At 39.0% G+C, this 15,278-nt stretch overlaps 1 protein-coding gene and 1 pseudogene across 2 annotated transcripts in view; both read right to left on the minus strand.

The window, feature by feature from the left end:
* Positions 1-15,278, minus strand: part of SLC30A9 (solute carrier family 30 member 9) — a 104,746-nt gene that overhangs the window by 50,967 nt on the left and 38,501 nt on the right. For both annotated transcript variants that reach the window (XM_023224508.1, XM_023224506.1), the window contains exon 7: positions 1,969-2,027. In XM_023224508.1, coding sequence (XP_023080276.1) covers positions 1,969-2,027 — 59 coding nt within the window. The remainder of the gene's footprint in view (positions 1-1,968; positions 2,028-15,278) is intronic.
* On the minus strand, positions 13,017-14,470 carry LOC111550859 (annotated as a pseudogene).

A 15,278-nucleotide genomic window follows, 5' to 3' on the forward strand; every position in this document is an offset into this window, starting at 1 on the left:
AATAACAACAACAACAAAAAAAAGAACAAAGCATTTAATTTGTGCAAACAAGATTAGTTTAATTTGTGCAAACAGGATTAGCCTTATGTTTTAGAGAAGGAAAGCAACCATCTTCAGTGGGAGAACAACCATTCCTAAAGGGAACAGGGGTACAGTAGAGGGAAATGAAATACTAATTTTATCCTAATGTCCCTGCAAAAAAGGTTGTAATAGCAAAAAAATTTGATTCAAAATATGGAATATTCAAAAGCTGACCAATATTAATCTTCTAAAGGCCTGAAGTAACAAGAGATTTCATAAGTCAACCGCTACTATTAGAAAATCTGGTGAGGATGATTCTCCGTGTGAAACAGATGTGAAGGCTCGAGGAGTCAATCTTCCCAGGAGGCAGGTCTCACCAGCATAAGTTATCCCAGCACAAGAGGCAATGGCAGTAGCCCTTTAGGCATGAGAGTGAAAATGCTGGCTCACAAGACATATGAAGGCTCTACCAGAGGACAGTTCACATCTTCAGGGCAGCACTGGGGTGCCAGAAATGCAGGGATCAAAGGGGAAATGGAAATTAAGAGGTCTTGAAGATAATAAATGGAAAAGGAAAGCATATCAAATAAGACCTGCCTAAAATTATCATCACTGCCAATGTCTAAACTTTGCAAAAGGGGTGCAATGTCTCAAATGCCACTAGAGAGAAGAAAATGTGCATAGGTAGCTTTTTATCCAAATATGACATTAACTTCTTAATAGGAGATCCCTCCCAGTCAAGTTTAAATGGAAAGTCAACTTGGCCATAGATTGTCTGGCATCTTAAAGGTGCTGGGGACTTTGGTAAATCATTTCAGTTGAGTGGTGGAATTGAAAGCCCAATTGGATTAGGTTCAGGAGAAAATAAGAGGTAGAACAGTAAAGGCAAACTTTCTATATGTGTCCCAATAATAATTTTCTTCTAGTAGGAAGGAAAGCAGAGTATTTTGTCACATGTATAGATGAGTTAGTAAATTTGGTGATGAAAAGATGAGGTGATGGAAAAGATGAGGTACTTTTATGAAATTACACCTATTTTTTCAATAAAATATGAAACAAGGGCAAGAGCTGAAGAGTAAAGAGTGAGGCTGTTGGGAAGAAAGAAAAAGATACGCAATAGCTATTTCAAAGAGTGGGAAGGTAAACATACTCTGCAAGTTTAGTAAGACTGTCAAATAATATTGAGTATCAATTGATTCTGTATAGTCATATAATGAAGAAAGAACAATCACACTGGCTGGGTAATTTTCTTCTCCAAGGGCTAACCTTCTTGGATACAAGCACAGAGTTGGCAGTCTGAATGTTGGACCAGAGTCAGGAGAAGAAAGAGAGGCTAAAGAAAATTAAGAGAGTGTATGACAGATATAAATCTCACCAAAACGTAAGAAAATAAAGTCTTCTTCCTCATTTATATCTACATGCTTAAGGTTCATAACATAGTCATGACTTTAAAGAAAACTTACATACGAATGTTTTAAATTTCAAGAAAACCAGGCCGGGTGCGGTGGCTCGTGCCTGTAATCCCAACACTTTGGGAGGCCGAGGCAGGTGGATCACCTGAGGTCAGAAGTTCAAGACCAGCCTAGCTAACATGGTGAAACCCTGTCTCTACTAAAAATACAAAAATTAGCTGGGCAGGGTAGCGTGCCTGTGGTCCCAGCTACTCGGGAGGCTGAGGCAGGAGAATCGTTCAAACCTGGGAGGCAGAGATTGCAGTGAGCCGAGATCGCGCCACTGCACTCCAGCCTGGGCAACAAAAGTGAAAACTCCATCTCAAAAAAAAAAGGAAAATCAGAAATGAATGAATAGACCGTAATTCAGTGAACTACAATGTACTCAAGAAAATCTTAGACTGAGATCACAGACACGCTAGAATTTTACAATGGACTGATATTAGAATTTTGCGGTACAACGCACACATACACATTATTACAAAGATATCCTTACCTTGGTATTTCCCAAGAAATCTCTGTACTCTCTTAATATTTTTTGGTTTCTAAATAGCCCTGTAAGAATAACAAAATAAATTTAGGTCACAGATATTCTTACTAGTCACAGTTTAGATTAACATGATATTCTCTTTAGGACTATGTTAAATATGCTCTACAAGCTAAGAGCAAAAATATTAAGTTATAAAAAATTTGGATTTGTAACCTGATTTAAAAATGGGGAGAGGATTTAAATAGACATTTCTCCAAAGATTATATAGAAACCACCAACAAGCATATGGAAAGATGCTCAACATCACTAATCATCAGAGAAAGACATATGAAAACCACAACGAGATATCACCTCACATCCATTAGGATGGCTACTATTAAAAAAACAAGAAACAGAAAATAACAAGTATTGGCAACGTGTCAAAACTGGAACCTTTGGGCACTGATGGCAGGAATGTAAAATGGTGCAATTGCTATGGAAAAAAATATGAAGGTTCCTACAAAAAATTTTAACACAGAATTACCATATAATCCAGCAATCCTACTTCTGGACATATGTCCAAAAGAATAGAAAGTTGGGGCCTCAAAAAGCTATTCACATGCCCATGTTCATAGCAGCAATAGTCACAACAGTCAAGAGGAGAAGCAATCCAAATGTCCACGGATGGATGAATGAATGGATAAACAAAATGTGGTATAAACATATGATGATGGAGTATTATTTAGCCTTGAAAAAGGAAGGAAATCCTGTCACATGCAACAACGTGGATAAACCTTGAGGACACTATGCTAAGTGAAATAAGCCCATCTCAAAAGGACAAACACTGTATGATTCCACTTATATGAGGTATCTAAAGTATTCAAGTTAATAGAAACAAAAAGCAGAATGGTGGTTGCCAGGGACCGGGGGGGAGGCAGGGAAATGGGAGGTAGTTATTTAATGGGTATAGTGCTTCAGTTTTGCAATATGAAAAACCTCTGAAGATCTGTTTCACAGCAATGTGAATACACTTACACACTTATGAACTGTACCTTTACAAATGGTTAAGAGGGTAAATTTTGGGCTATGTGTTTTTTACCACAATAAAAAAGGAGGCAGGAGAATCTGGATTTGCAATGAGATAAAGGCAGTTTGGAAAGATTCTTTTCTCAATATTACCTTTTAAAAAGTTAATTAAGCCTGATATAAAAACAAAAGTCCTTCATTTTTACCTCAAAGTTGAAAAATATAAGAGAGAGTGTTTTTCTATTACAGTGTTTTCTCAAATTTTTGTATTATAAAAAAATCCTTTAACTTTTATTTACAAGGCTACTCATGGTATCATTTTAACAGCAAAAGATGAGAAACGTCCTATGGGGGAATGACTGAATAAATTATGGTATATCAAAAAATAGAGTATTACAAAATAAAGAAATGTCTTTATTTACTGCTATGGCATAGTCCTCAGGACAGAGTTAAGTAAAATAAGCAAGAGCAGCTTGGCGTGGTGGCTCATGCCTGTAATCCCAGCACTTTGGGAGGCCAAGGCAGGCGGATCACAAGGTCAGGAGATCGAGACCATCCTGGCTAACATGGTGAAACACCGTCTCTACTAAAAATACAAAAAATTAGACAGGCATGGTGGCATGCGCCTGTAGTCCCAGCTACTTGGGAGGCTGAGGCAGGAGAATTGCTTGAACCCAGGAGGTGGAGGTTGCAGTGAGCCGAGATCGCGCCACTGCACTCCAGCCTGGGCCACAGAGCGAGACTCCATCTCAAAAAAAAAAAGCAAGAGCAGAAAGTATGTATAGTATGCCTTATTTATGAAGGGTATGGAGTTTAATACAAATGTGTATGTTTATTTTCTTTTTAAATATTATTTTTATTTTTAAATTTTGGGTAGGGAAAAGGGTCTCGCTAATGTTGCCCAGGCTGGTCTCAAAAACTCCTGGTCTGAAGTGATCCTCCGACTTCAGACTCCCAAAGTCCTGGGATTATAGGCATGAGCCATGGAGCCTGGCTTTATTTTCTTATATTTTAAGTACTAAAAAAAACACCAAAAACTAATTTTTAAAACAGTTACTTATACGAGAGAGGACTTAGAATGGAAAGGACAGAGATGGAAGCTAGAGTTCTCTGAAATATCTGTTCTGTAGGTTTGACTAAGAAATCATGTAAATTTTTAGGCAATTATAAAATAAAAACAAACTTATTTTTAAAAATCAGAAGCAAAACGAAACAAATGAGCCTAACTGTATATCTATTGATGGTATTTCTATATAGAAAAATTTTAAGTGACTTTATATAACACAGAAATTGAAGTATGCATCTCTAGTGGGATATATATACTAAAGATAACAAAGAAAAGCAAAGAAATCTTAAATTACATTGCTAGTATTAATACTGTTATTTGAAACTACACTTTATTCTCTATGTGTGTAGAGACATAGAATAAATCATGTAATTACTTTAACTTGATTTTATTTTCCAGTAAAAGTGGCTCATTTTAGAAATAGTTGATTACCACCCCAGGATAGGAAACGTACAAGATGAGTCTGAAACATATTATTCCTGAAAGTAAGGACGCCATGATACTAGAGTTATGACAAAGGGACTTAGGAGCCAACTGAGGCGCTTCCATTGATCAACATCAGGACAGTTTGACCACTGCTACTTTGTTCTATTCCTTGCATGTTTTCTTCTCCCTCTTCTCTCTTCCTAACCCACTGCTCCCCTCTTGGTAATGAACTCCTGTACTCTCAAGAAACTCTCTCCATCCCTTTTCTTCCTGGGTTATTGACCATAATTGTCTCACAATTTCCACTTTGAAATTTTGCCAACTCATCTGAAGAAAGAAATATTGTCATTTCTAAGCCTTGGTCCTGTGCAGAACTGAGATAATCAAATAGTTTAGAGTCCTCCTAAATATTTATAATCCAAGGCTTCTCGTTTCATATCCTTCCAGTTTCATAACTTCTTATCAGGTTACTAGTAACAAAAATAAAATAAAATGGGGTGGAAACCTAATGAAACCATTGAAATAGGGTTGGCAAACTTTTTTTCCAAAAGGACTAGTGACATGGTTTGGACCTGTGTCCCCATCCAAATCTCACGTCAAATTGAAATCCAATTGTTGGAGGGGGAGCCTGGTGGGGGGATAACTGGGTCATGGGGGTGAATTCTCATGAATGATTTAGCAATATCCCTCTTGGTACTGTCCTCATGACAGGTGAGTTCGTTGTCATGAGATCTGGTCATTTAAAAGTGTGAGGCACTCCCCCATCCCTCTCTTGCTCCTGCTATGTAAGATACCTGTTCTCTCTTTGCCTTCCACCAAGATTGGAAGCTTCCTGAGGCTCCCCAGAAGCTTCTATGCTTCCTGTACAGCCAGCAGAACTCTGAGCTAATTAACCCTCTTTTCTTTATAACCAGTCTCAGGTATTTCTTTATACCAATGCAAGAATGGACTAATACAGCTAGGTAGCAAATATTTTATGCTTTGGAGGCCAAGAGATAATATAAAGGGTATGATAAAGGTATAAGAAATAACTACAAATTTCCATGAAATTTTTTGACAAAATTTAAAATATAATAAAAATATGTGAATGCAATTCTTTGTAACACAGGTCTACTAATCAGAAGAATAGAATACTTTTTGGGGAGATGATAGGATAAAATATTTCACTTAATTGGAATTCAGTTAGTATTCCTTATCATCAAAATTAATTGCAAATATTCATCTATTGATGATCATCTGATACTTTACTATTTCATCTTGAAAATCTTATAGGTAAGTACTGCCAAATACTGATATAAATCTATAAACGTGATTTTAAATAACTATATTCATAGCTTTGAAAGCATTTATAGAATTATATGAAATTCTTGTTGATATTTGCCTTTTAGCATCTTGTTACATTGAGGACTAATCACTTCCAATTGAAGTTAGGAGAAAGCTGCTAAACTGCAGAATTCAATGGATTTTGAAATATGCAAATTTCCTCTGCACTTGCAGGGAAATCTGAAAAACATTTCTGGTTGGGCTTGGAAAATATATCTGCTGCAGATGTCTTCTGTTATTTTTTTTATGTGTTCATTCTTTTATTGTCCATTGTTTTAACCCGACTGAATACATGATCCACAAGAGCACTGTACTCCTGGCAATTATTAGAACATGGATTTTGCATGGTAGAAAACATTTAACACCAGTCTATGGGGTGCTGCACTGCTTTCTATAAAGTTCAAAATAAAGATTTATTTTCAAACAAGTGACTCTGGTTTATTTCATACATGACTTTTTTTTGCAGAAAAAAATAAAACTGTACAACTGCATAAATATAAAATTCTTCCACCATGAAAATGGTTAAAACATTCATAAAGACACACCATAAGCATGTGATGCCTCCAGAAAGGAAAAAAGGAAAGTAAAATAAAATGTACAAAGCAAATTAATTAGGCCTGTTACTAGCCAAAGTGATGGACAAATTCAGATCTCAGACAAAGCTTTAGAACATACTAGAGGACAAAGGAAGAGATGTCAAGACAGCATTCAAAACAAGCACAACACAACTCATCACCTTTTTTTGTTTTCCTGCAGTGTCACTTAAAATTTATGGGGCAGTTCCCCCATGACAAACCCCTGTCCAAGTCCCAGGAGAAAAAATAATAATAAAGTAAGACCTAACGCCACAGGAAAAGACTATGGATATGTTAAAAATGCTCATTGGGTAGGTTTCAAGATGGCCGAATAGCAACAACTCCAGTCTGCAGCTCCCAGCGTGAGTGACACAGAAGACGGGTGATTTCTGCATTTCCAACAGAGGTACCTGGTTCATCTCACTGGGGCTTCTCAGACAGTGGGTGCAGCCCACGGACCAGGGTGGGGCATCGCCTTACCTGGGAAGCACAAGGGGTCTGGGAATTCCCTTTCCTAGCAAAGGGAAGCCGTGATGGATGGTGCCTGGAAAATCGGGACACTCTCACCCTAATACTGTGCTTTTCCAACAGCCTTATAGCAAACAGAACACCAGGAGATTATATCCCACCCCTGGCTCGGAGGGTCCCACACCCACAGAGCCTGACTCACTGCTAGCACAGCAATCTGAGATAAAACTGCAAGGCAGTGAGGCTGGGGGAAGGGCATCTGCCATTGCTGAGGCTTGAGTAGGTAAACAAAGCTGTCAGGAAGCCGGAACTGGGTGGAGCCCACCCCAGCTCAGGGAGGCCTGCCTGCCTCTGTAGACTCCACTTCTGGCAGCAGAGCATAGCTGAACAAAAGGCAGCAGAAACTTCTGCAGACTTAAACGTCCCTGTGGGACAGCTTTGAAGAGAGTAGTGGTTCTCCCAGCACGCAGCTGGAGATCTGAGAGCAGAGAAAATGCCTCCTCAAGAGGGTCCCTGACCCCCTAGCAGCCTAACTGGGAGACACCTCCCAGTAGGGGCCGACTGACACCTCATACAGCCAAGTGCCCCTCTGAAACGAAGTTTCTAGAGGAAGGATCAGGCAGCAACATCTGCCGATCTGCAAAATTTGCTATTCTGCAGCCTCCGCTGGTGATACCCAGGCAAACAGGGTCTGGAGTGGACCTCCAGCAAAATCCAACAGACCTGCAGCTAAGTGTCCTGTTAGAAGGAAAACTAACAAACAGAAAGGACATCCACACCAAAACCCCATCTGTACGTCACCATCATCAAAGACCAAAGGTTGATAAAACCACAAAGATGGGGAAAAACCAGAGCAGAAAAGCTGAAAATTCTAACAATCAGAGTGCCTCTTCTCCTCCAAAGGAACACAGCTCCTCGCCAGCAACGGAATAAAGCTGGATGGAGAATGATTTTAACAAGTTGAGAGAAGGAGGCTTCAGATGATCAGTAATAACAAACTTCTCCAAGCTAAGGAGGATGTTTGAACCCATCACAAAGAAGCTAAAAACCTTGAAAAAAGATTAGACAAATGGTTAACTGTAATAAACAGTGTAGAGAAGTCCTTAAATGACCTGATGAAGCTGAAAATCATAGCACGAGAATTATGTGACACATGCACAAGCTTCAGCAGCCAATTTGATCAAGTGGAAGAAAGGGTATCAGTGATTGAAGATCAAATGAATGAAATGAAGTGAAAAGAGAAGCTGAGAGAAAAAAAGAGTAAAAAGAAACGACCAAAGCCTCCAAGAAATATGGGACTATGTGAAAAGACCAAATCTATGTCTGATTGGTGTACCTGAAAGTGATGAGGAGAATGGAACCAAGCTGGAAAACACTCTTCAGGATATTACCCAGGAGAACTTCCCCAACCTAGCAAGGCAGGTCAACATTCAAATTCAGGAAATACAGAGAATGCCACAAAGATACTCCTTGAGAAGAGCAACTCCAAGACACATAATTGTCAGATTCACTAAAGTTGAAATGAAGGAAAAAATGTTAAGGGCAGTCAGAGAGAAAGGTCAGGTTATCCACAAAGGGAAGCCCACTGGACTAACAGCAGATCTCTCAGCAGAAACTCTACAAAGTCAGAAAAGAATGAGGGCTAATATTCAATATTCTTAAAGAAAAGAATTTTCAAACCAGAATTTCATATCCAGACAAAATAAGCTTCATAAATGAAGGAGAAATAAAATCCTTTACAGACAAACAAATGCTGAGAGATTGTGTCATCACCAGGCCTGCCTCACAAAAGCTCCTGAAGGAGCTTTCCATGTTTACTAAACATGGAAAGAACAACTAGTACCAGCCACTGCAAAAACATGCCAAATTGTAAAGACCATCAATACTAGGAAGAAACTGCATCAAATAACGAGCAAAATAACTAGCTAACATCATAATGACAGGATCTAATTCACACATGACAATATTAACCTTAAATGTAAATGGGCTAAATTAAATAATTGGGCTACAATTAAAAGACACAGACTGGCAAACTGGATAAAGAGTCAAGATCCATCAGTGTGCTGTATTCAGGAGACCCATCTCACATGCAGAGACACACATAGGCTCAAAATAAAGGGATGAAGGAAGATCTACCAAGCAAATGGAAAACAAAAAAAAGCAGGGGTTGCAATCCTACTCTCTGATAAAACAGACTTTAAACCAACAAAGATCAAAGCAGACAAAGAAGGCCATTATATAATGGTAAAAGGATCAACACAACAAGAAGAGCTAACTATCCTAAATATATATGCACCCAATACAGGAGCACCCAGATTCATAAAGCAAGTCCTTAGAGACCTACGAAGAGACTAGACTCCCACACAATAATAATAGGAGACTTTAGCACCCCACTGTCAACATTAGACAGATCAACGAGATAGAAAGTTAACAAGGATATCCAGGAATTGAACTCATCTCTGCACCAAGTGGACCTAATAGACATCTACAGAACTCTCCACCCCAAGTCAACAGAATTTACATTCTTCTCAGCACCACATCACACTTTTTCAAAAACTGACCACATAATTGGAAGTAAAGCACTCCTCAGCAAATGTAAAAGAACAGAAACTATAACAAACTGTCTCTCAGACCCCAGTGCAATCAAACTAGAACTCAGGATTAAGAAACTCAATCAAAACCACTCAACTACATGGAAACTGAATAACCTGCTCCTGAATGATTACTGGGTACATAACGAAATGAAGGCAGAAATAAAGATGTTCTTTGAAACCAATGAGAACAAAGATACAGAATCTCTGGGACACATTTAAAGCAGTGCGTAGAGGGAAATTTATAGCACTAAATGCCCACAAGAGAAAGCAGGAAAGATCTAAAATGGGACACCCTAACATCACAATTAAAAGAACTAGAGAAGCAAGAGGAAACACATTCAAAAGACAGCAGAAGACAAGAAATAACTAAGGTCAGAGCAGAACTGAAGGAGATAGAGACACAAAAAACCCTTCAAAAAATCAATGAATCCAGGAGCTGTTTTTTGAAAACATCAGCAAAATGGATAGACCGCTAGCAAGACTAATAAAGAAGAAAAGACAGAAGAATCAAATAGATGCAATAAAAAATGATAAAGGGGATATCACCACTGATCGCACAGAAATACAAACTATCTACCATCAGAGAATACTATAAACACCTTTATGCAAATAAACTAGAAAATCTAGAAGAAATGGATAAATTCCTGGACACATACACCCTCCCAAGACCAAACCAGGAAGAAGTTGAATCCCTGAATAGACCAATAACAGGCTCTGAAATTGAGGCAATAATTAATAGCCTACCAACCAAAAACAGTCCAGGACCCCATGGATTCACAGTTGAATTCTATCAGAGGTACAAAGAGAAGCTGGTACCATTCCTCCTGATACCAAAGCCTGGCAGAGACACAACAAAAAAAGAGAATTCTAGACCAATATCCCTGATGAACATCATTGCAAAAATCCTCAATAAAATACTGGCAAACCGAATCCAGCAGCACATCAAAAAGCTTATCCACCATGATTAAGTTGGCTTCATCCCTGGGACGCAAGGCTAGTTCAACATAAGCAAATCAATAAATAAATGTAATCCATCATATAAACAGAACCAAAGACAAAAACCACATGATTATCTCAATAGATGCAGAAAAGGCCTTCAATAAAATTTGACAGCCCTTCATGCTAAAAACTCTCAATAAACTAGGTATTGATGGGATGTATCTAAAAATAGTAAGAGCTATTTATGACAAACCCACAGCCAATCATACTGAATGGGCAAAAACTGGAAGCACTCCCTTTAAAAACTGGCAGAAGACAGGGATGCCCTCTCTCACCACTCCTATTCAACATAGTGTTGAAAGTTCAAGCCAGGGCAATCAGGCAAGAGAAAGAAATAAAGGGTATTCAATTAGGAAAAGAGGAAATCAAATTGTCCCTGTTTGCAGATGACATGATTCTATATTCAGAAAACACCATAGTCTCAGCCCAAAATCTCCTTAAGCTAATAAACAACTTCAGCAAAGTCTCAGGATAGAAAAATCAATGTGCAAAAATCACAAGCATTCCTATATACCAATAACAGACAGACAGCCAAATCATGAGTGAACTCCCATTTACAATTGCTTCAAAGAGAATAAAATACCTAGGAATCTAACTTACAAGGGATGTGAAGGACCTCTTCAAGGAGAACTAAAAAACACTGTTCAACAAGATAAAAGAGGACACAAACAAGTGGAAGAACATTCCATGCTCATGGATAGGAAGAATCAATATTGTGAAAATGGCCATACTGTCCAAGTTAATTTATAGATTCACTGCCATCCCCATCAAACTACCAATGACTTTCTTCACAGAATTGGAAAAAACTACTTTAAAGTTCATATGGAAACAAAAAAGAGCCCGCATTGCCAAGACAATCCTAAGCCAAAAGAACAAAGCTAGAGGCATTCCCCTACCTAACTTCAAACTAACTACAAGGCTACAGTAACCAAAACAGCATGGTACTGGTACCAAAACAGAGAGACAGACCAATGGAACAGAACAGAGCCCTCAGAAATAATACCACACATCTACAACCATCTGATCTTTGACAAACCTGACAAACACAAGAAATGGGGAAAGGATTCCCTACTGAATAAATGGTGCCGGGAAAACTGGCTAGCCATATGTAGAAAGCTGAAACTGGATCCCTTCCTTACACCTTATACAAAAATTAATTCAAGATGGATTAGAGACTTAAATGTTAGACCTAAAACCATAAAAACCCTAGAAGAAACCTAGGCAATATCATTCAGGACATAGGCATGGGCAAGGACTTCATGACTAAAACACCAAAAGCAATGGGAACAAAAGCCAGAATTGACAAATGGGATCTAATTAAACTAAACAGCTTCTGCACAGCAAAAGAAACTGCCATCAGAGTGAACAGGCAACATACAGAATGGGAGAAAATTTTTGCAATCTACCCATTCTACCCATCTGACAAAGGGCTAATATCCAGAACCTACAAAGAACTCAAACAAATCTACAAGAAAAAATCAAATAACCCCATCAAAAGGGGGCAAAGGATATGAACAGACTATTCTCAAAAGAAGACATTTATGCAGCCAACGTACACATGAAAAAATGCTCATCATCATTGGCCATCAGAGTAATGCAAATCAAAGCCACAATGAGAGATACCATCTCACACCAGTTAGAATGGCGATCATTAAAAAGTCAGGAAACAGCAGATGCTGGAGAGGATGTGGAGAAATAGGAACACTTTTACACTGTTGGTGGGACTGCAAACTAGTTCAACCATTGTGGAAGACAGTGTGGTGATTCCTCAAGGATCTAGAACTAGAAATACCATTTGACCCAGCCATCCCATTACTGGACATATACCCAAAGGATTATAAATCATGCTTCTATAAAGACACATGCACAAGTATGTTTGTTGCAGCACTATTCACAATAGCAAAGACTTGGAACCAACCCACATGTCCATCAACGATAGATTGGATTAAGAAAATGTGGCACATATACACCATGGAATACTATGTAGCCATAAAAAAGGATGAGTTCATGTCCTTTGTAGGGACATGGATGAAACTAGAAACCATCATTCTCAGCAAACTATCTCAAGGACAGAAAACCAAATACCACATGTTCTCACTCATAGGTGGGAATTGAACAATGAGAACACTTGGACACAGGAAAGGGAACATGACACACCGGGGCCTGTTGTGGGGTGGGAGGAGGGAGAAGGGATGGCATTGGGGGATATACCTAATGTAAATGACGAGTTGACGGGTGCAGCACAACAACATGGCGCATGTATACATATGTAACAAATCTGCACATTGTGCACATGTACCCTAGAACGTTAAGTATAATTAAAAAAAGAGTGATAACCATAATAGATTAAAACACATTGATATATTTTTTAAAAACGCTCATTGATGGGCCATTATCTTTGAAAGAGCAAAAATAAATAAATAAATAAACCATGCCAGTTTTATTCCCATTGAATATTTATACCTTGGACAGCAAACCCTGCTCACATAAATTACAAAACAGATACGATAAAACATGGGTTGAAAAACGACCAGAGTATGCACCTATAGTACTGTACACTAAATAAAATACAGGAGGCAATACTTAGAGGCCAGAAACACTCCTTACAAGTCACTTATGAAATCATAATTTACAGTAAAAATGAGCACATCCCAAGGCTCAATTTTTCTTGTCAGTAGAATATTTTGTTGCTATTGCTACACTTTAGTTTACATTAACTACATTCTAACCGATTAAATGCAGAAAGCAAGTGTAAAACACATAGATTATGCTTTAAGTGTAGGTCCCATATGTATGACAGTTTGTTCAAGACTAACAGATTTTTGCATCTTTTTTTAAACTTATTAAATGGCTAGTGGGAAAGATTTGTGCTTGTGATCAGCTCTTAACTTCAATTTTTACATCAAGGGATCCCTGAAAACCATCTTTCTCACTGTGCCCAATGTTCTCACCATACGCTTTACACTCTATGCAAATTTCAGTGTCCATGGTAAGGTTGGTGAACTGTACAGCAAGGAGGGGATGCAGGTATTTGGGCTGCAGGAGTTTGCCATAGCAGAGATAATTCTGCAGAGGAAAACCAAGGTAGGTGCCCAGTCCAAAATACTCCACATTTCCATCTTTATCCTTATCTTCCTCTCCCTAGCCAGTGCACTGAACAGGAAAGACATACTCATTATACTTCATCACTGGGTAAGTCTCCAAGAACTCACTCTCGGGAGGCTTAGGTTTGAAGCCTAGAACTTGCTTGAGCTTTATAATAACACACAGTTTTGTAGCCATAAGTTTTGTCATTTCATCCAGAGCAATTTCCCAGTCACTCAAGCTTGAATCTGCAGAACTTTCGCTCACCTCATTCATGATTAAAGTCTCTTTGTTCTTTGGGTTCACTGGGCACATTGTCACAATCTTCAAAAATCATGTATTCCTTCTGGGCTGAATCTCTGCACTTTTCCAGGAACCTAACTACATTCAGCACCTACGCCTCACAGTGCTTGCGATCATTAGGATGAAAGGCAGTTTCAGTCTTCTGGATCTGAGATATCTGTGTTAATCCTGGTGGGGTCCTGATATGTGGTTCTGATATGTGGGCTTAAGTTCACTGATGGTGAGCAGCACCACTTGGATGATTCCGATGAAGATGCCATCCAGGCAGCCGTAACATATTATGTAAAACAGAAGGATCTTAAACCAACTGCCACCGGTCCTGCCCCAAAACTCCTTCTTCTCTGAGTTCCAGACGAATTTCTTCCAACTGCCCTCCTCCTTGGCTTTTCTGCAGGTCATGGCAACGGTGGGTCAGCAGCTGCCGCAGTCGGAAGGGCAGGTGGCTTCGGGACGCACCCTGGCGCTCTCTGAGGTGTTGCTCGTTGTCTCTGGCCTGGCTCTCCGCAGACAGGACACGCCACTGCTACTGCGGATCTGAGTGCTTCTATTAAACTTCTAACAGCATGGGAAGTACAGAAAGCTGACTGACATTACTTTAATTCAAACAATGAATCTACTGTTGAAATGACTTTACAGCAGAGTAAGTTTTGTATTTAAACACTGCTTTCCCCTGTAATTTTACATTGAATGCATTAAGAAACATAAGGTCTGCAGCAAAAACTAATTTTCTAAGCCATTCAGTGTTTGATAATAGTGGTTGACAGGTAGGTCTTCTTATTCAGAAAAATTTCAGTTTTGAATTTTTCAATCCTGAGCTCAAAAGGGGCAGTAAAACTGCTAAACCATTGAAATGCAGTGTAGATGGACAAGTCAGGATAATCAGCTTCTATTTCTTTCAGTGGGTAACTCCACAAGTTCAAAGGTGATACTACTGGTTCAATAGCAAACAAGAGATTTAAGTATTTTCCACAAAGTTCCTACTCATGACAAATATTTTCTGCGAAGTATCTACCAATGAAAAGGCTTTAAACATCTTATGTTTTCACAAGCTTTATAAATTTGTCCAACTAAGGCTTTTTCTGCTCTACACATATTTTTACCACCACCATCTAGGTAAGACATCTTAGCAGATTCCACATCAGGTTTACTGAATTAGTATTTTCACATCTTCATTGAAAATATTCTTGTGTCGCTGGGCGCAGTGGCTCACACCTGTAATCCCAGCACTTTGAGAGGACGAGATGGGAGGATCACAAGGTCAGGAGATCGAGACCATCCTGACTAACATGGTGAAACTCCGTCTCTACTAAAAATACAAAAAAAAAAATTAGCTGGGCATGGTGGCATACACCTGTAATCCCAGCTACTCGGGAGGCTGAGGCAGGAGAATCGCTTGAACCCAGGAGGCGGAGGTTGCAGTGAGCTGAGATAATGCCACTGCACTCCAGCCTGGCAACACAGCGAGACTCCGTC

Source organism: Piliocolobus tephrosceles, chromosome 3, assembly GCF_002776525.5.
Source record: "Piliocolobus tephrosceles isolate RC106 chromosome 3, ASM277652v3, whole genome shotgun sequence".
Classification (NCBI taxonomy): Eukaryota; Metazoa; Chordata; class Mammalia; order Primates; family Cercopithecidae; genus Piliocolobus; species Piliocolobus tephrosceles.